The sequence below is a fragment of the Rana temporaria genome, chromosome 6 (assembly GCF_905171775.1).
Source record: "Rana temporaria chromosome 6, aRanTem1.1, whole genome shotgun sequence".
NCBI classification, from domain to species: Eukaryota; Metazoa; Chordata; class Amphibia; order Anura; family Ranidae; genus Rana; species Rana temporaria.
This window is the reverse complement of record NC_053494.1, coordinates 182,851,703-182,879,434: the sequence shown is the minus strand read 5'-3', so window position 1 is coordinate 182,879,434 and position 27,732 is coordinate 182,851,703. Positions and strand designations below refer to the sequence as shown.

General features: G+C 43.8%; 1 protein-coding gene across 1 annotated transcript in view; it reads right to left on the bottom strand.

The window, feature by feature from the left end:
- LOC120944095 (cytohesin 1 interacting protein) overlaps positions 1 to 27,420 on the bottom strand; it is a 67,837-nt gene extending 40,417 nt beyond the window's left edge. Inside the window, exons 1-2 of the mRNA XM_040357930.1 lie at positions 27,205 to 27,420; positions 10,536 to 10,591 (exon numbers count right to left, since the gene is read on the bottom strand). Of these exons, the coding sequence (XP_040213864.1) occupies positions 10,536 to 10,591; positions 27,205 to 27,378 (230 nt within the window). The 5' untranslated portion in view covers positions 27,379 to 27,420. The remainder of the gene's footprint in view (positions 1 to 10,535; positions 10,592 to 27,204) is intronic.
- Positions 27,421 to 27,732: the final 312 nt, after the last annotated feature.

The following is a 27,732-nucleotide window of genomic DNA, read 5'->3' as shown; positions in this document are numbered from 1 at the left end:
CGTGTGTAGGCAGTAACGTACAGAATTCCAGCAAACAATCGTCGGCCAGACCGTTTTCCAACGAACAACTGTTTCCTGGTCTTGCTTTAAAACAGTCTGCTGGAATCGTGTCCGTCAGACATGTTCGGTCGTCTGTACACAAAAGCAGCGTACAAAAACCCCGCGCATGCTCAGTCCAAATGAGGAGACGGGAGCGCTCGTTCAGGTAAAACTCGCGTTTCTTTGGGATATGGCACATTCGTCATTAGAAACCTTTTATTCTAGCAAGAGAACAATGTCTTAAAAAGGCGCACTAAACCACATTTTAAAGCCTCGTTTTATTAATTCTTCTCTTGCTAGAATAACCCCGTTCTCTTGCTGATGCAATTTCAATAGAGTTGTCCCATACTGAAATGTCACATTTCTTGCTTGTGATGTAATCCTTTAATAATGTTTTCTATGCCAGACGTGTGTTTTGGTTGGTGGTCCTCCATAATTTAGAGTAGTCATTTTTGTAAAGGAATGTGCATTTTTTTAATTTCTTTTTTTGTTTCTAGTTATGTCACCATTTAAACTTTTTTTTTTTTACATGTTTTTTTAAATTTTTTTTTTTTTTGTTGGTGTTTCATTAGAGAATATTAAACCATGTTGGCACACCAAATGTCCCCCCCCCCCCCCAAGGAGTGTGTCCTTTGTAAATTACCCATTGTATATTTATTAAAGGTTTGCTGCCTAATAATCCCCACAGTATATCAAACAATAGACATGTTTTCAAATGAAAGCAAAAGGCCTTTTATTCAGGCAAATGTCATCACAAAAAATAAAAAGAACAGCAGCACTAGAATAGATAGCAAACTATATGCAAACTTGCATTTCCAACATGGTGAAGGATAAACTTCCAAGCCTCAGGAGCCAAACACAAAAATATGAAGCAGCAGCACACAAACAAAGGAACCCAAACTGTGGTAGTACAAACAAGATGTCCTTTATGTGGAAGGAAATGGAAGGCAGAAAATCAACGTTTCCTCCTCTTTCCAGCCTTCCCTCCAGGCAGCCTTCCAGCGGATCGAACACGGGGTCTTGCAGGTGGGGTTGATGTGGCAGCAGGAGGATGGTGTTCCGCAAGCCGGGCCGGGTCACATAGCCCAGTGTCTGGGGTCAGCAGGCCCCTCTGCATCCACCAAAGGACCTGGTTCATCAGGGCCTTTGCCAGTCTTCTCTGGTCCTCCTCCCCTTCATTTAAATCATGGGCCAATGAGGCACTGAAGGCCTCTGTGGGGTTGAGGGGGGCCCTCATGATGGCGCTTGCCTCCTGGATCATGCGGAGGCTTGCCTCCTCCACAGGCCTCAACTGCCTCCTTCGGCCTGATGGCCTCACCTGGGGGGGAGAAGACTGGCTGGTGGTGGTTCTCCTGGCCGGGTGGACCTGCTGCAGGCCACTGGGCCCAGCCTCCTCCTGGCTGCCACTGACCCCGGCCTCCTCCTGGCTGCCACTGACCCCGGCCTCCTCCTGGCTGCCACTGACCCCGGCCTCCTCCTGGCTGCCACTGACCCCGGCCTCCTCCTGGCTGACAGACACCTGAGGATCTGCCACCTCCTGGCTGATCTCTTCTTCCTGTGTGGAAAAAAAAAGAATTTTTTTACAATTTCGCTAAATAAAACCACACTCATTTTCATGTTTTTCGTTCAGTATTTTCTGTTCATTATTACTTGAATACACTCTACTTCTGACCCCTGCAGTTGTCATCCCTGACACCTATTTGTCTGTACACCTTTTTGTTTGCTTTTTTCCAGCTTGGTTTTTTTTTTACAATATCTAATCATTAATCCACCAAGAATTATTTACGCCATAAATATAGAGGAAACTACTATACCTCCTCATCGAAGGGTGGCAGATCTGCATCTCTGTCAGCCAGGCCCTCTTCCTCCGACTCTGCAGGGCTGTGGTCATCTGGGGAATGTCCGCTGGAAGGTAGCATGGAGGAAAGGTTGGAAGAAAGACTGGACATCGTTTTCCTGCCTTCCATTTCGTCCCGCAAAAAAGCCATCTGTTTATAATACCACAGTTTGGGTTCCTTTGCTTGTCTTGCTGCTGCTCCCGATTTTTTGATTTTATTAGCTTTGTATGCTCTCCTGTATGTGCTTCTGAGGTTGGCAAGTTTATCCTTCACCATGTTGGCAGTGCATCCTGGCACCCAAGTTTGCATATAATTTGCTAGCTCTTCTAGTGCTGCCGCTCGTACCTCTTTATTGCAATATAACGAGTGTTTTGAATTCCACAGGATGGGCGTGTCCTGGTATTTTTGAAGTAAGGCCTCTATAGATTCCTTGCTTTGTAGGAGGTCCATTGCAATTTTTGCAAAATTATATTTCTTTTTGAGTCTAGATTACAAAAACATAAACCACAGAAAAATAAATATTCCAAAGGATCAGCGTTGACCTTGATCTAATATGTGTCTTCAAATTTATTACCTATATCTAATTCCAAACACAGTCTCTCTTGTTTAAACAATGATTGGCAGCTCGGCCGCATTGCTTGTACCAAACATTGATTTGCTAGATGCAGAGCCATTGTTCACATTGCAGTAAATATTTTAAATATATTAAATTAAACAATGCTTACAAATGACAGTTTTCATCTAGGCACTCTTTCATGTGTAAATCTCATACCCCTGACAATGGATGACATAAAAGACACTTCCTAATGACCTCTGTACAACCAACACTTGAACAATACTTTGCCTGATCTGAATACACCATTCAAAAACTTGTCAATGAGGTACAGCATTGTTCACATCTCTATTTTGTGAGGTGTCCAAAAGCATTTGGATACCAAAATAACATTGTGGTACCCCATAGACAGAATAGCTTAAAAAGGGTGCAACCAACAGCCCAAACCCCCATCCCATGTGTCTACATTTTCAAGGCCTCTGCTGATCACATTTTTAATTTCCTTACCTTCCTGTCTCTCGCTCCTCGTTTCTCACGCTCGCCTAATTACCGCGTAAGATGCGTAATCACGGCGTAAACCTTTTAAACACTCCGCGTATTTATGAAACCCCGCCCTCGTCACCTTTGCGAGGCCCCTAATCAATGAGTTTAGGAAATATGGCGTTAACTGTGTATGTTCTGGATGCGCTCGAAGATTCTCCGCGTAACGGACGTAAACACGTTGTTTGCATTCTCTACACTCCGCGTATGTATTAAACGCCGCCCTCTTCTCCGCCCATGGCGTAAGAATTCATCTTTTCCACGCCCATAATCTCTGTGGGAAAGGAAAGATGGCGATGTCACACGAGCGGGCACGATGCTCTCATGCCACAAGTGAAGGGACAGAGGCAGGGACGTCCCGATCAAGGAAAAGAAGATATAAAGCCACTAATATGCGGTTCCAGGAAATGGTGGAGTTAGTTTACATCATGCGAAAAAAGGACTATGATGGTGAATTAGGGCCATACAAGACCCCTAACCGCCGAAAGGCACATATTATGGACAAGGTGGCGAGGAGAATGCAGAGGATGTTTGGGATCACCAGGTCCAAGGAACAGCTGAGGAAACGCTGGTCAGACTTAAAATTGAGGGAGCCACATCAGATGAAGAAAATACTTAAAATTCTGCGTAAAAGTAAGTAAATATATATTGGGGTTGGGGGGGGGGGGGGTGGTGATTGTCTGCAATAATGTGTTGCCATGTATATTTCACCATCTGCCTCCTTGGCCTGCTTGTAATTTTAAAGACATGTTGTTATTTATTTTTTAGAACATAAATAACTACATATTTACAAACAGTGTTCTTAGTAAACAACGTAACATCACATAGTTTATCAGAAAGGCTCGGTTATTCCAGGAACAACACACCTGGACATGGCTCACTGGCCAAAAACTTTGTTTGTAAACATTGTGTAAAAGCTAGTTCTAGAAATAATATGGTAATAAAGCAGATGTTTTCACATCTGCAATGCAGAGCACCTGTGTCTCCCCAAATCAAAAATGGGTTTTGGTAGGGTCTCCCAGAAATACAGTTTAGGGGGGACATCCATGTGTGTCACTTTGCTAAAAAGGGGCAGGATCAGAGCTTGCCATATAGAAGTAATTGCAAAATGTAGGTTTGGTGAAAGATAAAAGTAACTAAATGAAAGCATCTTCTAAGCAATGTGTGCGATTTATGCTCTCCAATATCTGTGTGCTGATGAGTCTACATTTTTTTTGGTTTATTTCAGGGGAAAGAAGTCGCCAGCATTTGGAGGAGGCAGAGAGGGCCAGACAAGGCCAAAATCTGCCATCTCAACATGTGGAGGAGGAGGAGGATGTGGAAGGAGAAGAGGATGTGGAAGGAGAGGAGGATGTGGAAGGAGAGGAGGATGTGGAAGGAGAGGAGGATGTGGAAGGAGAGGAGAATGTGGAAGGAGAAGAGGATGTGGAAGGAGAGGAGGATGTGGAAGGAGAGGAGGATGTGGAAGGAGAGGAGGAAGGAAGAAAGGAGGAAGGAAGAGAGGAGGAAGAAGTAATTTTGGACTTAGAAGTCATAGCAGATGAAGGGCAAGTGGCGGAAGAACAATTTGGCGAATTGAAAGAAGGTGGATTGATGGATGAAGGAGGAGTCCAAGATGATGGGGAAGTGGTGGAAGAAGGAGGAGTGATTGAAGATGATGGGGAGGTGGTGGAAGAAGGAGGAGTGATAGAAGATGTCGAAGAGGTGGAAAGGAGAAGCCCATCAGGTCAGTGTCACCCTAGCTTGATTCAAAAAAACATATGTAGATAGGCCTCATTGAAAAATAATATTGTAAATGCCATTTTTTTTTTTTGTTTTAGGGGAGGAGGATGGTGTGCCAATATTTTCACGTGCAAGTGCTGCTATAATTATTCAGCAGGTAATGGAGTGCAGCACTGAAATGCACAATATGCGTGAAAGGATGTTTCTCATGGAACAGAATGTAACAAATGTCCTTTTGGAATGCAGCACGGAAATGGACAATATGCGGCAAAGAATGATGGTCATCGAATCTAATTTTAAGAACATTATTGACATGATGGGCCGTGTCAAAGACTGAAACACCCCCCGCCCATCCCCCGCCCCCACAAACATTTTTACAGTTTGAATAATGAATACGCCAAAATTTGAAGATACACACACAGTGTGCCAACATGTGCTATCTGCCATCACAGAATATCTAATGTCTGTGCTTTGTGGGTCCAACCCCCTCCTCCATCCTCAAGTAGTTGAGAGGAAGGGTTTGCTCCCACAAAACACAGACATTGATCACCCATGATGTCAGATAGCACATGTGGCCATTTGTCTGTTGAACCAATGACATTTGGCGAGTTTGCACTGAATGTGTGTATCTTCCAATTTTGGCGTGTTCCAGTGTGAAAGCACACCATGACTGACTGCTGTTGTGAGTTTTTATATTTTTGGAATTGGATTTTGTTACTTTTTGACCATGTTGAACATTTTGGGATACTATAAAGTTTAGACCATAAAGAATAAACAACGCCAAAAATTTTTAAAAATATATATATAGAATTATAAATCTCTCTAATCACTGAATTTAGTGAAGTAGAGATTTGACTCCAAATTCTCACCTAAAAATTTTCTTTTAGAAAAACACACCAAAAACAAAAAAAATGGTTAAAAAATTATTGTTTTTTGTGCCTAAAAAATATGGCCAAAAAAAAATTTAAGGCGGTAAACACCCCACCAAATATAATCTATATATATATATATATGTAAACAATAAATCTAACTATATTTGAGTAAAAAAAAAGTGAACTTGTTAATAAATGTATAATCTGCATAATATTTTTGGTTGAATTACCTGAAAAAAAAAAAAAAGTTTAAAAAATTTTTGAAGACTCCTAAGTACAAAAGCAGGGAGTAATGAAAAAAATATAAAATTATTTTTGGGGTCATGAACAAGCAAAAATTAAAAAAACTTGACCTCAACATTTACAAATGGAGTTGCTTCTTATTTCTAGACTCAATACCCTGTTTGTAGATGAGTGAATACTGTGCAAAATGTGGTTAGTTACTAAAAGTGGAGAAATCAATTATGCATTACAATTGAAGAAGTTAGTTAGAGAACCAGGAAGACAGAAAAAGAGAAAAAGCATTAATGACAAACAACTGTATAAAGTCCAATGGTCTAATTATTTATTATTTTTTAGAATATTCCTTTCTTTGGGGGCCGAATTAGAAAGAAATATGATCTGGCATAGCAATGGCCCCCCGACCCATGAAGTACTCAACATATTTGTCGCGTACCTCACGAGCTGATTGGGGGGCCAAGCCAGCGCGACCAGTGTCCAGCCCGGGAAGGGGATCTGAGGGTAGTCTTGCCTCAGAACCGATGTCGGGTAGGTACGTCTGGGAGTGCCTGCGTAAAAAGTTGTGCAAAATGCAGCAGGCAAATACAACGGTGTCCAATTTATATTCCGCCAGATGTATCGATGTCCTGAACAGGCGGAACCGGTTGGTGAGTATCCCAAAGGCATTCTCGACTACCCTCCGAGCCCTGGCCAACCGAAAATTAAACACACTCCTCTCTGAGGTGAGGGTCCTCTGGGGAAAAGGCCGCATGAGGTGAGGACCAAGCCCGAAAGCCTCGTCCGCTAGGAACACAAACGGAAGTCCTTCCACATTATCTTCATCTGGTGGCAATGCCAGACCACCAGCTTGGAGACGATCATAGAAATCAGTCCGTGCGAACACTCCCCCATCAGACATCCGGCCGTTCTTCCCCACGTCCACATATAGAAACTCATACTGTGCCGACACCACCGCCATCAACACAATACTATGATAACCCTTGTAATTATAATAGTAGGACCCCGAGCGGGGTGGGGGCACAATGCGGACGTGTTTCCCATCTATTGCTCCACCGCAGTTTGGAAAATCACACCGCTGGGCAAATTGGGAAGCCACAGACTGCCATTCCTGTGGTGTGGAGGGTAGCTGTGGGGACAAACAAAATTAGAGATTTAGTACTTTGTAACAAATACATCCTACAAGCATCCTTGTGACAGTTCACAGTATTAAAATTGCATTAGAAAAATGTGCATGGAGAATTTGGGAAATGAAATATATAGGGCCACTTCATTAAGAGACTCCACAGCCCTCTGATGGGGACAATAAAAGTTTGAAGGGGGGGACACAAAAACCAAAAAGTCCTGTTTGAAAAAATGGCAAGGTGGGTTTGTCCCTAGGATAGCATGCTGGACAGGTTAATATTGGGTAAGGGACAAATATGCAGGTAGGCCAAGAATAAAACATGTAAAGCTGATATCAACATGCATAGGGAGAAAAGGTAACGTTAGTTAAACACACAGCATATCTGGGAAAATAAAAATAAAGTTAGTTGGCCACATTATTAGAGCCAGGAAACTTACCTTAATATACTCCTCATGCATAACTTTGATGATGGCAGCACACGTGTCCGGTATGATGACCCCAAGCGCCTGCGGAGAGATGCCTGTCGAGAACTTGAGGTCCTGCAGGCTCCTCCCAGTCGCCAGGTACCGCAACGTGGCAATAAGCCTCTGCTCGGCCGTGATGGCTTGGCGCATCACAGTGTCCTGCCTCGTGATATAGGGGGACAGAAGATCCAGCAGACGGTTGAATACGGGGTCCGTCATGCGGAGAAAATTCCTAAAGTCATTAGGATTATTCTCCTGGAGTTCCCTAAGCAGAGGCATATGTGAGAACTGGTCACGCTGGCGCAACCAATTCTTGGTCCAGAAACGCCTCCGCCCCCTGTTTCTGGCCAAAGTACTGGACAAATGAACATATCCAGCAGCCATCCCATAAACAGCACCAACTCGCGAAAATTGACGCTGCTGCTCCATCATGGCTTCAAACCGGCCGGCTGGTCAGTCAAGAACACACTGAAACAGAAAGCACTCGCAAATCCAGCACTACCTGCGACAAACGCGTGACAAACAGATACGAGCGCACAGGATGCAACTGCTAAAGCAGAAACAACCTGCTTGCCTATAGCCGAATGACAACTACGTTACCGCAAGCACACGCACTGAACCCGTGAATACACGCTGTCAAAGCCTGGAGACCGAGAAGCGCGAATCAGCTCTAACCAAACCTTCACTAACACGAGCAAACCCGTAACTAGCAAAAGAGGAACAGAGGGCGGCGCCATTAAGTTTGGTCTTCCCCTTTATAGTGACGTCGTACGTAGTTTACGTGCACGCGTTCCGGTACGACGGGAATTTGGTCCGCTGGTGTGTACACGCCAGCGGAACAAAACACAAATCAGCCTTGTACGCCGGAAACTGTCGGGCAGACAGTTTCCAGCGCACAGATCCGGTCGTGAGTACAAGGCCTGAGAAGTTTCACTTTTAGTAACTTCTTTGGCCTTTTGCTCTTTTTGCTGCTTTTTGAAGCAAAATGAAACAACAAAATGACAGCAGAGCGTTTGTTAGTGCTGCACCTGACTTTAATCTCATTCCATTTACATGATCTCATATCTGCTTTAGACATCTTCATGTAATTGCCCTGTGGGCAGTTTCCAGATTTCTGACTTCTCTGGTGCTGCACCTAAACGCTAGAATTTTTTTCCTCTCTCAGATTGTAAATTGATAAGAATGTTCCCTGAATACATACCTCGTAATAATCCTGCCGTATTCCAAAATCATCATTTGATTTGGTTATATCACATGTCATTCCATGGTGCACATCTTTCCATCCTATGACTTATTTACTAGTCATATTCCTCTATCATGCCTGCTAATTGGCTTCATGCCATTCACTTAGGCCTCGTACACACGACCGAGGAACTCGACGGGCGAAACACATCGTTTTGCTCGTCGAGTTCCTTGTGAAGCCGTCGAGAAACTCGACAAGCCAATTTTCTCCATTCCCGTCAAGGAAATAGAGAACTTGCTCTCTTTTTGGCTCGTCGAGTTTCTCGACAGTTTCCTCAACGGAAATGTACACACGACCGGTTTCCTCGGCAAAAAAATATCTCCCAGCAAGTTTTGTGCTGTTTTTTGCCGAGAAACTCGGTCGTGTGTACGAGGCCTTAGACATAATATGGAATATACACTATGGGGGTTATTTACTAAAGGTAACTCCACTTTGCACTACAAGTGCAAACTACAAGTGCAAAGTGCACTTGAAATTGCACTGAAAGTGCACTTAGAAGTGCAGTCGCTGTAAATCTGAGGGCTAGATCTGAAATGAGGGGTAGATCTGAAATGAGGGGAAGCTCTGCTGATTTTATCATCCAATCACGTGCAAGCTAAAATGCTGGTTTTTATTTTCCTTGCATGTCCACCTCAGATCCACAGCGACTGCACTTCCAAGTGCACTCTCCGTGCAATTTCAAGTGCACTTTGCACTTGTAGTTTGCACTTGTAGTGCAAAGTGGATTTGCCTTTAGTAAATAACCTGCCTTTACACGCACATGAACTTTAATGGCATCCCAGTGTTAGTCCGTAGGGTTCAATATTTAGTTGGCCCACCCGTTACAGCTATAACAGCTATAACAGCTTCAACTCTTCTGGAAAGACTGTCCACAAGGTTTAGGAGTGTGTCTATGGGAATGTTTGACCATTCTTCCAGAAGCGCATTTGTGAGGTCAGGCACTGATGTTGGACGAGAAGTTGAGAAGTGCTCTAATTCATCCCAAAGGTGTTCTATCGGGTTGAGGTCAGGTCTCTGTGCAGGCCAGTCAAGTTTTTTCACCTCAAACTCACTCATCCATGTTTTTATGAACCTTGCCTTGTGCACTGGTGTGCAGTCATTTTAGAACAGGAAGGGGCCATCCCCAAACTGTTCCCACAAAGTTGGAAGCATGAAATTGTCCAAATGTCTTGGTATGCTGACGCCTTAGGAGTTCCCATCACTGGAACTAAGGGGCCAAGCCCAACCCCTGAAAAACAACCCCATGCCATAATCCCCCCTCCACCAAATGATTTGGACCAGTGCACAAAGCAAGGTTCATAAAGACATGGATGGGCGAGTTTGGGGTGGAGGAACTTGACTGGCCTGCACAGACTCAACCTGAAAGAACACCTTTGGGATGAATTAGAGTGGAGACTGTGAGCCAGGCCTTCTCGCCCACATCAGTGCCTGACCTCACAAATGTGCTTCTGGAGGAATGGTCAAACATTCCCATAGACACACTTCTAAACCTTGTGGACAGCCTTCCCAGAAGAGTTGAAGCTGTTATAGCTGCAAAGGGTGGGCCAACTCAATACTGAACCCTATAGATTAAGACTGGTATGCCCTTAAAGTTTGTGTGCGTGTAAAGGCAGGCGTCCTAATACTTTTGGTAATACAGTGTACTTACGTTGGTCCAATGTAACTATGTAAATAGTGTCATACCTGAAATTTAGCTTTAACCAGGTAAATACAGTATATCCTTTACATCGTCCAAATACCCTACTGAAAAACAGTACAGAAAAGGATGACTGAGTGTGTATAAAAGTTGATAATCAATCCATGATGAGTATTGTGTAATTTTATATTATATCATTGTAATCAGTTGGAGACAACTTATCACACCACTTATCAAATTGGAATGTAGTAAGTTTGTTACTTACCTATGTGGTTCTGACCCAGTAGAATCTATTAAAGAGTTTGATCTTGACTTGCCAAGCTGTAAATAAAGTAAAGTGAGTTACTTACGCAGAACAATTATAATACCAGATTTATAAAAAGTGATCACTTGAAGCAGTAGCATTATCATGACTGCCAGAAGACCGGTTCAAACTTTGTACCAGAAACCCAAAGTGACCATTGTTACCTATAACAAAGGGGAGGACTCAGGTACACTATTTACTACACCGTATCACGACCAAAGATGGATGATGGACGTGTTTCACAGTGAAAGATCAAACATTCCATGATATACAAATGTACAGACCACACAAATAATACACGCACGGGCGTCCGCAGAACTTTTTTTATGGGGGGACATCATTTTAAGGTCACCCATGCAATATAAAAAGATGTACCTTCTCTAGGCTATATGTATATAGCATGGTATGCCTGGCCTGAGTAATTTCCAATACAAAGTAAAACAGAATTATCTCTTATATTGTAATAGATTTTTTCCCTGGTCCAATTCGTAGGATGCTTTCCTATTCTGCCTCTGATCCAAATCTATGATGATGTGAATGCATGCATGCAAAAAGAATCACACTGGGACACACTGGTTTAGTGCGAGCTCTTCCTCATCAACAGGAACCCTGTAGTTTATTCAATGTCTCAGCCCCTTATATAAACAAAGTGACATAAGCAAACGTCATCACATATGTGTGTATATGATTGGTTCATCCATATATGGTCCTTCTCCTGTCAACATCTGTTTTTGCCACGAGACTGCCTTCCAAAGTTTCAGCAGCCATTTTCTTTGCACGGTGGGAGGGGTAGGAAAAAGAGTGAGAGTAAGGCCTCGTACACACGACCGAGTTTCTCTGCAAAAAACAGCAAGAACCTTACTGGGAGATATTTTTTTGCCGAGGAAATCGGTCGTGTGTACATTTTCGTCGAGGAAACTGTCGAGAACCTCGTCAAGCCAAAAAGAGAGCAAGTTCTCTATTTCCTCGACGGGAGTCTGATTTGACTCGTCGAGATCCTCGACGGGCTGGTTTTTGACGAGAAACTCGAACGTCTGTATGCTAAGAAACCCGTGCTTGCTCAGATTAAAGTATGAGACGGGAGTAAAAGTAGCATTTGTAATGGAGATAACACATTTTTAAAGCTGTAACAGACTGAAAAGTGCAAATCGTCTCTTACCAAACTTTTACTTAACACGCAAACACACGAGATTAGCAAAAGCAGCCCCAAGAGTTTAGCCAGTGGAATTGAACTTCCCCTGCCGTTGTACAGTATGTGTTGTATGTCACCGCGTTTGAGAACGAGGAGATTTTGGCTTGACTGTGTGTACGCAAAGCAAGCTTGTCGAGTTCCTCGACAAGCCTAACAAGGAACCTGACGAGGAACTCGATGTGTTTCGCCCGTCGAGTTTCTCGGTCGTGTGTACGAGGCCTATGACATCTGTTTCTCGTTTTGAATATCTCTGTCATAATTTTCAGTCAAGGAAAATACTACTAATGAAGGCCTCTTGAGCCCCTTAGGGAAAGAGAGCCTTGACTGATGGGGGCATGGCCAGGTACTGGACAAGGCAGTGGTCACGGAAGGATTGGTCAGTTGGGGGATGGGTTGGGCCCGAGCTCAGATAAAAGGGGTCGCCCCAAGGAATTCTGGGTCTTTTGGAAGCGTGCTGGGAAGAGCTGCCCACCCTCCCGCCCCCTTTTTTTTTTTTTGTTATGGTATGTCACAGCTTGCTGCGGTTTTCTTGACCTTGCCAGCAGAAAATGGCCGTAGTGGGCCATGCCCTTCATGGACACCGGAAGTAGGCGGCCTGTCCAGCACTTATGGTAAGGACAGGCCCCGCCCCCCTTTTTGGAAATGTGCTTACAGTACAACTGTGACTGGCACTGGTTATAAAATGTTGAATGTTGAAAACGTTATGTTTGCTTTAATAAAGCTGTGGCCTTGCCCTTTCCAACTTAATGGTTGTAAGAGTGTTTATTTATTGCGATGAAGGGGCAAGGGGGAAGGTTTATGTACATAATTTTGTAGTAAGGGGTACCTGGGATCATTGTGTCTCAGCAGTCATGTTTCTCACATGATCACTAAGACATATATACATATATCGCAACAAGAAAGAAAAGAAATAATACAAATAATAAAGAAGAAAAGAGAATAACTATATTTGAGTGTTTAAAAGAGACATAAAATAATAATTTTATCAACTCCATCACAATATAACATATATATCTTTACTCAGGCCAGACGTACCACCAGTCTATGCCCAAATACATATAGCCAAGAGAATGTACATATTTTTATATTGCAATGTATTGCAATACATCTGTTGTGGTCATATTTGATCTTGATGAAAACAGCCTATACAAAGTTAAGAGTTAATTATTATTAAGTTAAAAAATGTAAAAAATTAAAAACAAATTGTTAAAGATAAAAAAAAAAACATACTGACACATGTGCCGCTGTCACATGAGATTAAAAAAAAGTATCGGTATTCGGTATCGGCGAGTACTTAAAAAAAAGTTTTGGTACTTGTACTCGGTCTTAAAAAAGTGGTATCGGGACAACCCTAGTAATTAGTATATTATATTTGAATTATTAATTATTGTATGACTTTATAGCGATGGGACATTATTACTTATGGAGAAGGGGTGGGATTAGATAAGTTTGTACTTCTTCCCACTCTTCTTTGAATATGTAAACAAAATTATTGTTTATAGCTCTTTTTTGTCTTGTCTTGTAACTAGTTGTTTTGTGATTGTCTACTACTGAATGATTACTTCTTTTATTTTGTATGGTTTTTTTATTGCATGTTCAAAATAAACTAAAAAAAAAAAAAAATGTCAATGAATACAAAGAGTTCTCTGATTGGATGAGGTGGGGTGGAGCAGTGGTGACGTCATAATCTCCACATCTTCCTTGTATTCACTGAAAAAAATACAAGGCATTTTATACATGGTGGCAGTACAGGACCCAGAAGATTGTGGTGATCACTGTAGTATCACCAACTACTACAATGATTGTCAGCTTCCACTTCGGTCCATCAGCTATGTGATATGCATACCTACAATGGTCCAATCTACATCAACGCATTTAGGTATGCAAATTTGAGTTAATCTTAAGAATTGATATGCATAATTGTTATACAAGGTATATTGTAATTTAATCAAGTCATACATGCACCACTTTAGGGCTAGCTGATGTTTTGCCCTTATAGAGTAGACCAAAGTTTACATTTCAGCTATGGTCCTATAAAATTGATGGTAATGTTGTCATTCCCAGATAGCAAGTAATTGAGCTGCAAGTTTGAAAATGACTTGCTAAGCTATTCCTAGATTTGCCAGGCTTTACAAGTGTGTTGCACAATTGCAGCAAGTCCGCATTTCATGACTCCAGATCAACTTTCTTTGCAAACATTCTGCAAGTCTGCTGCAATCTCTGGTTCAGTTATTTTGTGCAACGGTCATCCCACCACAGGGGGCACTGTGGCTGAATTTTCATGCTGTAGAATTGCAGAGCTCTTGCTGTAGACTCACCACTGCAACTTTGCTCTTGCTAGAGACTTGCCACGCATATTTGCTACAAATTGAAAAAATGTCAACTAGAACTTGTGCTTCAAGTGTTTTGCAAGTGTATAACTTTTCGGTGAAAATGTGCAGCAAGTTAACAGACTTTCAATTCAACAATGCCACAAATTTGTGGCAAGATATCTTTGCTATCTGTAAACTGTATGACCTGATAATTTAAGGAGCCATAGGCTGCTTGGGGCCCAGGCAATTCTATAAACATAGGTCAAAAGAAAGGGGGAGGGAGAGGTATTGGGACTTTCACGGCACTGATAGGAAACCAGGTAGGTGTAAAAAACTAAATTTATTTACATAGAACAGGTTACACTTTAAAAACAATTAGGGACAGACCCCACAATTCAAGATTGGGTATACAACCAACTATGACAATAGAGTGGAGTCGAAAGCCTCAACTGGTTTCGCGGCAATGCCGCTTCTTCAGGAGGGTTTCCAAGCTGATCGGAAGCATTAAGCACTGGGTCTGGTAAGTTACCCCTGGCACATGAAGGGGGATAGCTTAGAACGGGCTGAAAAAGGTTGAAATGAACCTCATGAATACTGGGGCACAAAAGAGCAGGCAGAATCAAAAAAGTTGACAAGCAGAAGATAAGCAGGTAATGCTTGATCAGCAAATGGTGATTTGATCTAGCTTTCAACTGATACTGCACTGCATGTCCCCAGGGAGAGCTGCCGCTCTATTCGCACATAGTGTCAGAGGCGCAGCGGCGGCGGAGGACTGTGTCTGTGTTTCCTGACTCCCAAATGAATGCAAGCAAGCAAAAATTAATTGATGGGCGCTGATGAGGCTACATTTGATGGGCGCTGATGAGACTGCATTTGATGGGCGCTGGTCAGGCTGCATTGATGGGCGCTGGTGAGGCTACATTTGATGGGCGCTGGTGAGGCTGCATTGATGGGTGTTGGTGAGCTTGCATTGATGGGCGTTGGTAGGCTGCATTTGATGGGCGTTGGTGAGGCTGCGTTTGATGGGCGCTGGTGAGGCTGCATTTGATGGGCGCTGGGGAGGCTGTATTTGATGGGTGCTGGTTAGGCTGTGTTTGATGGGCGCTGGTGAGGCTACATTTGATGGGTGCTGGTGAGGCTGGATTGATGGGTGCTGGTGAGGCTACATTTAATGGGTGCTGGTCAGGCAGGATTGATGGGCACTGGTAGGCTGCATTTGATTGGCACTGGTGAGGCTGCATTTGATGGGCGCTGGTGAGGCTGCATTGATGGGCGCTGTGAGGCTGCATTTGATGGGCACTGGTCGGCTGTATTTAATGGGCACTTTATTAAAAAGGTGGGATTTCCATGGGCAGGGAAAAGGGGGTGGAGACAGGGGTGGAGCCATGAGGGGGCTGCAAAATTAGGTTTCGCCTAGGATGTCAAAAATCCCTGCACCAGCCCTGTGTGGGAGTGCGCAGTAGTGAGCAGAAACTAGAGGAGGAATATCTTTGGTGTGTGGGCATTTAAGCCCTCCCTCTTTATCAGGGCACAGAGGTGATAAGTAGGCAGAAAGAGATGAACTTTCTATTAATTTTACAGGCAGATTTATTTATTGTAACAGTTGCCAATGCAGTGTAATACACACTATGCTCTGCAGGGGTCACTGTTGTCACCTACAAAGTCTAATACAATATATTTGAGCAGTGATGTTTACAGACATATTGACAATGGAACAGTGGATTTATTATTAATGATGTACTGCCGTCTTGGTGGAGTCGCAGATATTGCTATAAAATTGAATGGCTGCTTTGGGTTTACATTCGCAATGTCCCCGTACCACCTAAGAAACCGTGTGTGCCAACTAATTCGATTGCATCTTATCACCTATCAGCATGTACTTCCTTGTCACATTAATTATCCTTTTAGTGCTGTCACTGCCTACTCAGCTGACAACGCTAAATGTATTATTACCACATTATAGACTGACAACGTCTGCATACTGAAGAAGTAGAAAATATTTCTTCTTTCAGAAAACGTATCTGTTACAATCTGTACTACAGGAATGAAAACGTGTACAGGGAAAGGAATAATTAAAATGCCATGCCTACAAATCATTGTGCCCCATAGAAAGAGTTTGATGGGACCCCCTGCTAACTTCCTCTGTAGCAGCTTGCATTGTCAACTCTGACAATAGGGGGCTATTTATAAAAAAAGTTGCTGCATTCACACAGCCGTCGTCAATAATTCCCGTAATGTCGCTAATATGTTTATTTCCCATGATTGTCAGTGCCATCTAGTGGCCATATTGTGAAATATTCCCAACTGAGGTATTTCAGGAAAATACTACATTATGGCCATTGGATGGAGCTGTGGATTATAGGAAATACTAGTTGTTTATGATCAGGATTTTGTGTTGTTTTTATTAGGGTTGTCTCGATACCACTTTTTTAGGACCGAGTACAAGTACCGATACTTTTTTTCAAGTACTCGCCGATACCGAATACCGATACTTTTTTTTAAAATGTGTCCCCAAATGCAGCCATGTCCCCCCACAAATGCAGCCATGTCCCCCACATATGCAGCCATGTCCCCCCACATATGCAGCCATGTCCCCCCACATATGCAGCCATGTCCCCCCACATATGCAACCATGTCCCCCACATATGCAGCCATGTCCCCCCACATATGCAGCCATGTCCCCCCTATATCCAGCCATGTCCCCCCACATATGCAGCCATGTCCCACCACATATGCAGCAATGTCCCCCCACATATGCAGCAATGTCCCCCATATATGCAGCCATGTCCCCCCACATATGCAGCCATGTCCCCCCACATATGCAGCCATGTCCCCCCATATGCAGCCATGTCCCCCCACATATGCAACCATGTCCCCCCACATATGCAGCCATGTCCCCCTATATCCAGCCATGTCCCCCCTATATGCAGCCATGTCCCCCCTATATGCAGCAATGTCCCCCATAAATCCAGCCATGTCCCCCTTATATTTAGCCATGTCCCCCCTATATTCAGCCATGTCCCGCATAAATCCAGCCATGTCCCCCCTATATGCAGCCATGTCCCCCATAAATCCAGCCATGTCCCCACTATATGCAGCCATGTCCCCCCTATATCCAGCCATGTCCCCCCTATATCCAGCCATGTCCCCCCATACCTTGATGCCGCCGCATGGGTTAAACAGCGTGCGGGGAACATCACAGCTTTCATTTGAATAGCTGTAGTATTCCCGCTGCGCCGCGTATAGACACTCCCCCTTGCTCTGGATTGGACAGATCCCAAGCAAGGGGGAGTGTCTATACGCGGCGCAGCGGGAATACTCCAGCTATTCAAATGAAAGCTGTGATATTCCCCGCACGCTGTTTAACCCATGCGGCGGCGTTGTTGCAGAATGCGACGGGTCGGCGGTGGCATTCGTTGCGGCGGCAGCGGCGGCGGGGGGTGGGTGGATGTATTTCAAGTATTCTATTTAGGTATCAAGGGTATTTGCGGGAGTACAAGTACTCCCGCAAATACTCGGTATCGGTCCCGATACCGATACTGGTATCGGTATCGGGACAACCCTAGTTTTTATAGTATGTTGGTATTGTGTTGGTTACTATCTGAGGGGGTGTTAGAGAAAGTGGTGTATTAGTTGTATTTGGTACTTTGCCTGTTATTTTAATCTGTGTTAATTATTCTATGTTGTATTTTTATTGTATGAATGTTTTATTTGTAGTGTAGTTTTAATTTTATCATTTGGTGTTAATGGCTGTTTTTGGTAATTTTGTTGTGTTTTTTGCATCTTGTCCAGTCTATTGTTGTGATCTTCTGTTGTCTTTGTTAAGTTTGCTTGTGTCGTAACAATTTCCCAAATTCCCTTTGGGATTAATAAAGGTAAATACAGATATTATAGTGTTATTGGTCTTATCATAAATAGACCCCATAAAATATGTCTAAATCAAAGACAGGCCACTGGAGAGCTGTCAGCATCCCAGATAACAAGGAGAACTTTCCACAAATTGGTGGCAGTGTTGAATTGTAAGTTTTGTGAACTTGCTGCACATTTTCACTGGCAAGTTGTACACTTGCAAAGCACTTGAAGCACAAGTTCTAGTTGACACTTTTCCAATATGTAGCAAACTTGCATCGCAAGTCTCTAGCAAGATTAAAGTTGCAGTGGTGAGTCTACAGCAGGAGCTCTGCAAGTCACAGTGCCCCCTGTGGTGGGATGACTATTGCACAACATAACGGAACCAGAACTTGCAGCCGACTTGCAGAATGTTTGCAAAGAAAGTTGATCTGGAGTCATGCAATACGGACTTGTGAAGCCTGGCAAGGCTAGCAATAGCTTAGCAAGTCATTTCCAAACTTGCAACTCAATTACTTGCTTTAGACATGTGCGCCGTCAATAAATTTGTTTCATTCCGTTTCGTATTAGCGGTTTGTTTGTATTTCTCAATTTGTGTCCGAAATTCAATTTGGGATTCATACGAAATACAGATTTTCATTAGATTCGGGAACTTTTCGTAACAATTGCGAACATTCGTTATGATGAATTTAAAAAGCAAAACATTTCTCAATATGGCAGTCGTCTAATCATTATGCTCATTATGAGGGGCTCCCACCATCCCTGTGCTGTGCTGACTTTCTGGGTTTGTATCCCTGCTGTGCTCATTATAAGGGGCTCCCACCACCCCTGTGCTGTGCTGTCTTCCTGGGTTTGTACCCCTGCTGTGCTCATTATGAGGGGCTCCCACCATCCCTGTGCTGTGCTGACTTTCTGGGTTTGTATCCCTGCTGTGCTCATTATGAGGGGCTCCCACCATCCATGTGCTGTGCTGTCTTCCTGGGTTTGTACCCCTGCTGTGCTCATTATGAGGGGCTCCCACCATCCATGTGCTGTGCTGTCTTCCTGGGTTTGTACCCATGCTGTGCTCATTATGAGGGGCTCCCACCATCCCTGTGCTGACTTCCTGGGGTTGTAACCCTGCTGTGCTCATTATGAGGGGCTCCCACAATCCCTGTGCTGTGCTGTCTTCCTAGGGTTGTACCTCTGCTGTGCTCATTATGAGGGGCTCCCACAATCCCTGTGCTGTGCTGTCTTCCTAGGGTTGTACCTCTGCTGTGCTCATTATGAGGGGCTCCCACCATCCCTGTGCTGACTTCCTGGGTCTGTAACCCTGATGTGCTCATTATGAGAGGCTCCCACCATCCCTGTGCTGTGCTGACTTCCTGGGTCTGTAACCCTGATGTGCTCATTATGAGAGGCTCCCACCATCCCTGTGCTGTGCTGACTTCCTGGGTTTGTGCCCGTGCTGTGCTCATTATGAGGGGCTCCCACCATCCCTGTGCTGTGCTGACTTCCTGGGTTTTTAACTTCATCATAACGAATAATCGTAATTATTATGACAATAATAAAACGATATTAACGAACATTCTTATTTTGTCTGATTCTGAATCTCCCATCGACTACCAGTACCAGTCTCTCAACCCTCACTCAGCAGCAGAAGAAAATCTCTGATTGGTCAACAAAACACTAGTCACGTTTCCATTGTAACGAAATTTGAATCCAAAATTCGTCAACGAAAATGTTGTATTTTGTAAAATTTGGAGACATAGCAATTCGGATTTCGGATGCTTACGAATATACACATTTTCAGAAATTCGTACGAAATGAACCACACATGTCTACTTGCTATCTGGGATAGTCAGCACACTACAAGGGCCAGTGCTTTGAATACAAGTTTTAGTTCTGCTAGCAATAAAAATAATAATAATAACAATATTGAATATTTATATTATGACAAAATAATAAATGCCCCTGCACACAAGGGGATTAATTTACTAAAGGCAAATAGACTGTGCACTTTGCAAAGTTCAGTTGCACTCTACAAGTGAAGTTGCCTCAGAGCTTAATAGTTGAGGTAAAGCTTCATTTGGAAAGAGTACCCAATAAAGTGCAAGGAAAAAAAATGCATTTTTGCCTGCACATGATTGCATGATGGAAGTGGCGTTCAGGTGGCGTTCACGTCGTTTTCCGCGTTAGCTATTTCCGACGATCCACGAACGTATGAGTGGCCGGCGCATTTTTTTACGGCGTCTCTAGTCGGCTTTTTCTGGCGTATAGTTAAAGCTGGTATAGTTAGACCTGCCATGTTAAGTATGGCCGTCGTTCCCCCGTTTATTTTTATTTTTTTTCGTAAGTCGTAAGTGAATCGGGATGGATGTAATTCACGTCTAAGTTAAAAAAATGACGTCGTTGCGGCGTAATTTAGCGCAATGCACGGCGGGAAATTTAGAAACGGAGCATGCGCAGTTCATTCGGCACGGGGACGCGCTTCATTTAAATGAAACACGCCCCCTAATCGCCGATTTGAATTCCGCCGCCAGAGATAGACTACACCGCCGTAACTTACGGCGCAAATTCTTCCAGGATTCGAACTAAAGCCAGGTAAAATAAGGCGGCGTAGCGTATCTCTGATACGCTGCGCGGGTGCAGATCTCTGTGGATCTGCCCCAAAGTTCTTTTTTATAGAATTAGAAATCTCAGCTGTCCTATTGGGTTTTATCTGGGAAGACACTTTGGAATTTCTGACTGCTTTATGCATTTAGGATTAATTTCAGTCTGTAGTAGAAATTCAGAGGGCAGAGAAGGCCAACCAGCGATTAACTTGTACAAATATATAAGGGGTCCATATAGTGAACTTGGTGTTGAGTGGTTCACATTAAGGTCAACACTGAGGACAAGGGGGCACTCTTTACTTCTAGAGGAAAAGAGATTTAGTCTCCAAATACGGAAAGGTTTCTTCACAGTAAGAGCTGTGAAAATGTGGAACAGACTCCCTCCAGAGGTGGTTCTGGCCAGCTCAGTAGATTGCTTTAAGAAAGGTCTGGATACTTTCCTATATGTACATAATATAACTGGGTACTAACATTTATAGGTAAAGTTGATCCAGGGAAAATCTGATTGCCTCTCGGGGGATCAGGAAGGAAGTTTCCCCTACTGTAGCAAATTGGATCATGCTTTTCTGGGGTTTTTTGCCTTCCTCTGGATCAACTGTAGGTATAGAATTGTGTATAATGGGATTTTATGATTTATTTTATTTTTTATTGGTTTAACTTCATGGACTTGTGTCTTTTTTCAACCTGACTAACTATGTACCAATAATAATAATAATAAAAAAAAAGGAAGGATGCCATCCGGGCTGCCTGTACCCCCCTGATGGCGGCCCTGGTCCTTATGTCATAAATGCTTCTTCTAGTGACATAGATACATTTAAAGCTTAACTCCACGCACACAAATAAATAGAGATCTGAAATATTTGTACTTAAATTGTTTTACTTGTCAAGGATTTTGTCTTACTGTCCATCTAGCCTAGAGATCTACAGATTCCTGCCAGGCAGCAGAGCCAGGTTGATGACCTGACTTTTCTGTTCTGCAGCTAAACAACATAGTTAGTTCACCTTATTTTTTGTTTTGTTTGACATGTGTCGCCCTTCCATGTGCTCCTTACTGCAAAGGCCAGTTGTAGGTGGGGACAATGGCCATTTATTTCTTTATTTCTTTAGGTCACCTCCCTGCCCCCTGCCTGTGATTGGACAGTAAATGAGAAGCAGATCATCTTCCTCCTCTCCTGCTCTTTTCTTCAGTCAGCATAGTCCTTCTTGGCATTGCACAATGCATCACACCCCTAGTGATGTCCCTTCCCAGTTTCATCTACAGGGGATTACAAGAAGCTGATACCAATTCAAACACTAGAATACATGCAAAACAGCATTAACCACTTGACCACCAGGCACGTAAACCCACTTAACCACTTGAGATCCGCGCTATAGACGAAATACGTCCGCAGCGCGGCTCTCAAGTGCCAAGTGGCCGTTTAAAAACGGCCTTTATGTGCATTACCCGCGCGCGCCACTGGGTGGCGCGCGGCGGGTAAAAACTGTCCCGACGCATCGCCGAAGACCCGATGCGTGTACCTGGCGGCCGCGATGTCCGCCGGGTACACGCGATCGTCGGTGACACGGCAGGTGACAGCAGGGACGTGGAGCTCTGTGTGTAAACACAGAGCTCCACGTGCTGTCAGAGGAGAGGAGACCGATCTGTGTCCCTTGTACATAGGGACACAGCATCGGTCCCCTCCCCCAGTCACCCCCCCTCCCCCCACACAGTTATAACACACCCAGGCTACACATTTAACCCCTTCCTCACCCCCTAGTGTTAACCCCTTCCCTGCCAGTCACATTTATACAGTAATTCGTGCATTTTTATAGCACTGCTCGCCGTATAAATGTGAATGGCGCCAAATTTGTGTCAAAAGTGTCCGATACGTCCGCCGCAATATCCCAGTCCCAATAAAAATCGCAGATCGCCGCCATTACTAGTAAAAAAAAAAATAATAAAAAAAATCATAATTCTGTTCCCCATTTTGTAGGCGCTATAACCTTTGCGCAAACCAGTCGCTTATTGCGATTTTTTTTTTTTTTTTACAAAAATACGTAGAAAAATACGTATCGGCCTTAACTGAGAAAAAAAATAGTTTTTTAAAAAAAAATTGGGATATTTATTATAGCAACAAGTAAAAAAAATATATATTTTTTTTAAATTGTTGCTCTTTTTTTGTTTATAGCGCAAAAAATAAAAACCGCAGAGGTGATCAAATACCACCAAAAGAAAGCTCTATTTGTGGGGAAAAAAGGATGCCAATTTTGTTTGGGAGCCACGTCGCACGACCGCGCAATTGTCAGTTAAAGCGACGCAGTGCCGGACGCTGAGATTTCGCCTGGGAACGAAGGGGGTTTATGTGCCCAGTAAGCAAGTGGTTAATAACCAGACCAATTTTCAGCTTTCGGTGTTCTCACAATTTGAATGACAATTACTTAGTCATACAACATTGTACCCAAATGAAATTTTCGTCCTTTTTTCCACACAAATAGAGCTTTCTTTTGGTGGTATTTAATCACTGTTGGGTTTTTTATTTTTTGCGCTAGAAGAGAAAAAATACTGAAAATTCTGTAAAAAAAATGAATTTTTCTTTGTTTCTGTTATAAAATTTAGCAAATTTAGTATTTTTTCTTCATTCTTTTGCATAATGTGAAAGATGAAGTTACGCCGAGTAAATAGATACCCAACATGTCACCCTTCAAAATTGCACACGCTCGTGGAATAGTGCCAAACTTCGCTACTTAAAAATCCCCATAGGCGACGTTGCAGGGTATTGTGGGGTATTGCAGAGTATTGTGGGGTGTTGCAGAGTAGTGTGGGGTATTGCAGAGTAGTGTGGGGTATTGCAGAGTATTGTGGGGTATTGCAGAGTAGTGTGGGGTATTGCAGAGTATTGTGGGGTATTGCAGAGTATTGCACAGTAGAGTAGTCTTAGTATGGGGCAGGGATGGCTGAGCAGGGATGGATGGCTGGATCTGTGACTGCATTTGTCAGATCCAGCCCACAGCACTCGTGCTACATCCGCTCTCTCCCCTCTCCTCTCACACTGTACCGTTCGTCCTCTCACACATGACGCCGGTTTGTTTACAAGTGATCGCTCCGTCATTGGACGGAGCCATCACGTGGTAAACCGCTGCTATCAGCGCCGATTTACCGTGATCCGTGATGCGCCGGGTCCTCCGGACCCGGCGGTCACGGACATTCCCGTGTGCGCGCCCCAGGAGGCGTGCGGGAGCGCGATTCTGGGAGGAGGTCCATGGACGTCCTCCCAGAGTTAAGGAACCGCCTTGTAGACGTCTTTCGTCTATAGGGCGGTGAGTAAGTGGTTAATAGTTGAATGGCCATATCTGAGCTCAGCTTAAAGGAAAACTATTCAGAGAGATATATGTAAATTGCCATTAACGACCTCTCTTTCCTAAATGCTAACTGCTTGACTGTCAAGTGGAGTATTTTTAGAATCTTAGCTCTAGAATAGGGGTCTCCAAACTTACTAAACAAAAGGCCAGTTTACTGTGCTTTAGACTTTAGGGGGGCCGGACTGTGGCAAGTGGGGGTAAACAATGCCCGATCTTTGGTATTCAGGGGAGAAATTGTTTTGTTCAGTGGGAGAAATAGTGCCAATTTTTTGTTGTCAGTGGAAGAAATTATGCCCCATCATTGGTGTCAGTGGAAGGAATAGTGCCCCATTGTTGGTGTCAGTGGCAGAAATCATGACCCAGTGTTAGTGGAAGGAATTATGCACCATCTTTGGTGTCAGTGAGAAGAATTGTGCCCCATTGTTGGTGTCATTGGGTGGGGAGAAGGAACGGTCGTTTTTTTCAGGACTCCTGAAAAAACTACCGTTTTTAAAACTTTTTTTTCATTGATACATGTTCCCTGGGGCAAGACCCGGGTTCTCAAAGACGTTTTCACAGGCATACTATAGACACCCAGCAGGTACTGTACAATATTTAAAGGAATTTTTCATTTTTTTATTTTTTTATTTAAGCATCATTAAAATCACTGCTCCTGAATCTTTAGGTGCAAACTACAGAGCACACGGCCAGTACACACCAAGTAGCTTTAGGTGCAAACTACAGAGCACACGGCCAGTACACACCAAGTAGCTATAGGTGCAAACTACAGAGCACACGGCCAGTACACACCAAGTAGTTATAGGTGCAAACTACAGAGGACACAGGCAATAAACCATGTAAGAATACTGCAGCTAGCACAATCACCTGCCTGCCAGTAAATTAGGAAGAACTGATCTAGCTAAACTATACAGTGTATAAATATATGTACAACACCTGGGATGTATATATATCCTCTACACACTGTAACATTAACTGACTAGCCTGCCTGCTCTATCTCCCTGCAAAAAATGACACTCTCTCTGTCCTCTCAACCACCGCAACACACTACACAAGGCCGACCTGCAGGCGGCCTTTTATAGTGTGGGGCGTGTACTAAACCCCCTGAGCCATAATTGGCCAAAGCCACCCTGGCTTTGGCCAATTATGGCTCTCCGTTTTTTGCAAGCTGTGATTGGCCAAGCATGCGGGTCATAGTGCATTCTTGGCCAATCATCAGCCAGTGATGCCGCAGTGAATTATGGTCTGTGAAACGTAACTCGAATTTGGTGCGAACGACCCATTTTGTTCGTATTTCGACGAACGATCGAACATACGAATACGAATCTCATCCCTACTCTTTAAGTGCTCCTTCACAGGGACAGCTTGGGGGATGGTAAAAACAGGCTTTCAAGCTTCAGTTTTACTGCCCCCGGCTGCCCATCCAAATGCTAAAATTACAGCCTGACAGGGCTGTACACGCCCCAGCCGCTGCATTTTTAACTCAGGCTGTAGAGTTTGATAGGCAGCACTACCTGTCAAACTCTCCCATTGAGCTCAATGGGATCACATCCCTGTGAGCCAAATTCTCAGCTTAATTTTTAGTATGAAAAAAACAGACATTCCATAGGTAGCGGGATCACCTACTGAATGCCTGTCAACTGCTTCTATACCCCCCCCCCCTCCACCAACGCAGATCGCTTTTTAGAGGGCAGCAAATATGCCACCAGCGTGAAGGAAGCTTACATCTCTTCTACCTCAGTACTGCTTGGAGAAGGGGAAACACCCCGAAAGCTTGTCCTGAAAAATTGTATGTTAGTGCAAATAAAAAAAGTATCACGGACAGTACTCGATTTTCTCTGTCACAATTGCACTAATACATCTACAATCACGTCAAGTACCTCTTAGCTAGAAATTTTGGGAATTGTCATCATTACTCCTCCAGGGTGTCATAGATCTCCTCTAGACTCCTACAGGCCCATCAGCTAATAGAACATTCTTCAGAAATTGTGAAACTGCCCGAAGTAAATGGGTAGAGCTAGCCAGCATTTATCATCAGTTTAGAGTGAGGTACAGTTTATAGATATTGGTTACATTAGGCCGGCCATTCCCAGCCAGGGTTCTGTAGATTCCTAGCATTCCTCCAGAGGTTGTAAGGGGTTCCTTGAGCTGTGACTGATTGCCCACCCATTTCATGGTGGCTGCATAGTTCTTCGACCAGGGTTACATGGAAGAACCATTGGCACTAATGATTTTTTTTTTAAGCCAGTAAGGGTGGCGTTCCTCCCACTGCCCATAATGTAACAGTATTTTTCCCACTGCCACCCCATCATTTGTTTTTAACAGGGGTTCCCCTATACCTGAAAATGATTTCAAGGGTTCCTCTGGGGTAAAACGATTGACAAAATAGCATTAGATGGAAAAGAATATAAAACAATAAAGGTTAATATCTAGTTCTAGCTATGACAACTTACATCCTTTATGTTGCTGAGGACAAGTCCCAAACTGCCTCGTTGCAGTGTTGCCAACCGTCCGTATTTTTACGGACAGTTTGTAAAAACGGGCACCTTTTCCCCCCGTTCGTAAATGTTCGTGGTTGCGGGAATGTGCCAGTAAAAATAGCCGAGATCGGTTTGGCTTGGAACTGCGCATGGAGTTTGGAGGCAGGGGGTGATTAGAGGCAGAGGGTGATGGTGGCTGAGGTGGCACCGCAGAGGGGGATGGAGGCAGGGTGCAATGGAGGCAGAGGGAGATTGGAGGCAGGGGAGATTGGAGGCAGGGGGTGTTAGTGGCAGGGGGTAATTGGTGGCACCGCAGAGGGGGATGGTGGAACTGCAGAGGGTGGGAGATGAAGACAGGGGTTGTTGGTGGCACCGCAGAGGGTGATGGAGACAGGGTATGATGGAGGCAGGGGGTGATAGGGGGCAGGGGGCCTGGGGGAGATTGGAGGCAGGGGGAGATTGGAGGCAGAGGGAGATTGGAGGCAGGGGGAGATTCTGGCACCGCAGAGGGGGGTGAAGGCAGGGGGTGTTGGTGGCAGAGGGGGATGGAGGCAGGGGGTGATGTGACTAAATCATTTTCCCTTATATAGAAAATAACAAAAATATGTTTTGTTTACCTTAATATCTACCTTAAATCACATTGCTATTTGCCTAGCGTACTTGTTTGTAGCCTAAATACTGAAATTTGCACCTAAAAATGTAATTGAGTAACTTTTGTGAAATGCCAGTAAAAACGTGGCTGCGCCAGTAAATTTCAGGTATCGTGCCAGTAAATTGTCTGGCCTTGTTGGCATCCTTCAGTAACTCCAGGGCATCCAATTTCCCATTTATTCTTTATGAAATATTAATATTGAGGATTAAACTTACCTGCTTGTGTGCCCGTGGGAGTGTGGCCAATGCACCTGCCAAGCTGTAACTTTGGTTCCCATCCAAGGCAGGACTCAGCAAGGTTTTAGAACAAGCTTCTAAGTGACTGAGGACGAAACTGCCCAACTTGGGTCCCTCACCCTCCGGGGTCCTATGACCGGTGGTAATAGACATTTTGGGTCTTCAAGCTAATTTCGCTTAGAGACAAGACATGACTGCTGTAGAAAGAAAAAAAATAAAATTACAACGCCTGCTGGTAATGAGAACGGAAATGTATTCTTTGTGGTTTCCTATGTAAAGCGAGTAAAACTTTAGTGATACCAGGAGAGCATTAACCCTTTCACAGCATTACCTGCCCAACATGCACCATGAGAAGTCCGCTGTCATTTGTCATTCTCCTCTTTGAAAAAAGGGGGGAATTGGTGGGACTTTGAATGAAGCATTCCTGGTAAAACAATCATATAATGATAATGAATACAATAATCAATATAAATGACATTGGATAACAGCTTGATATCCCATAATATA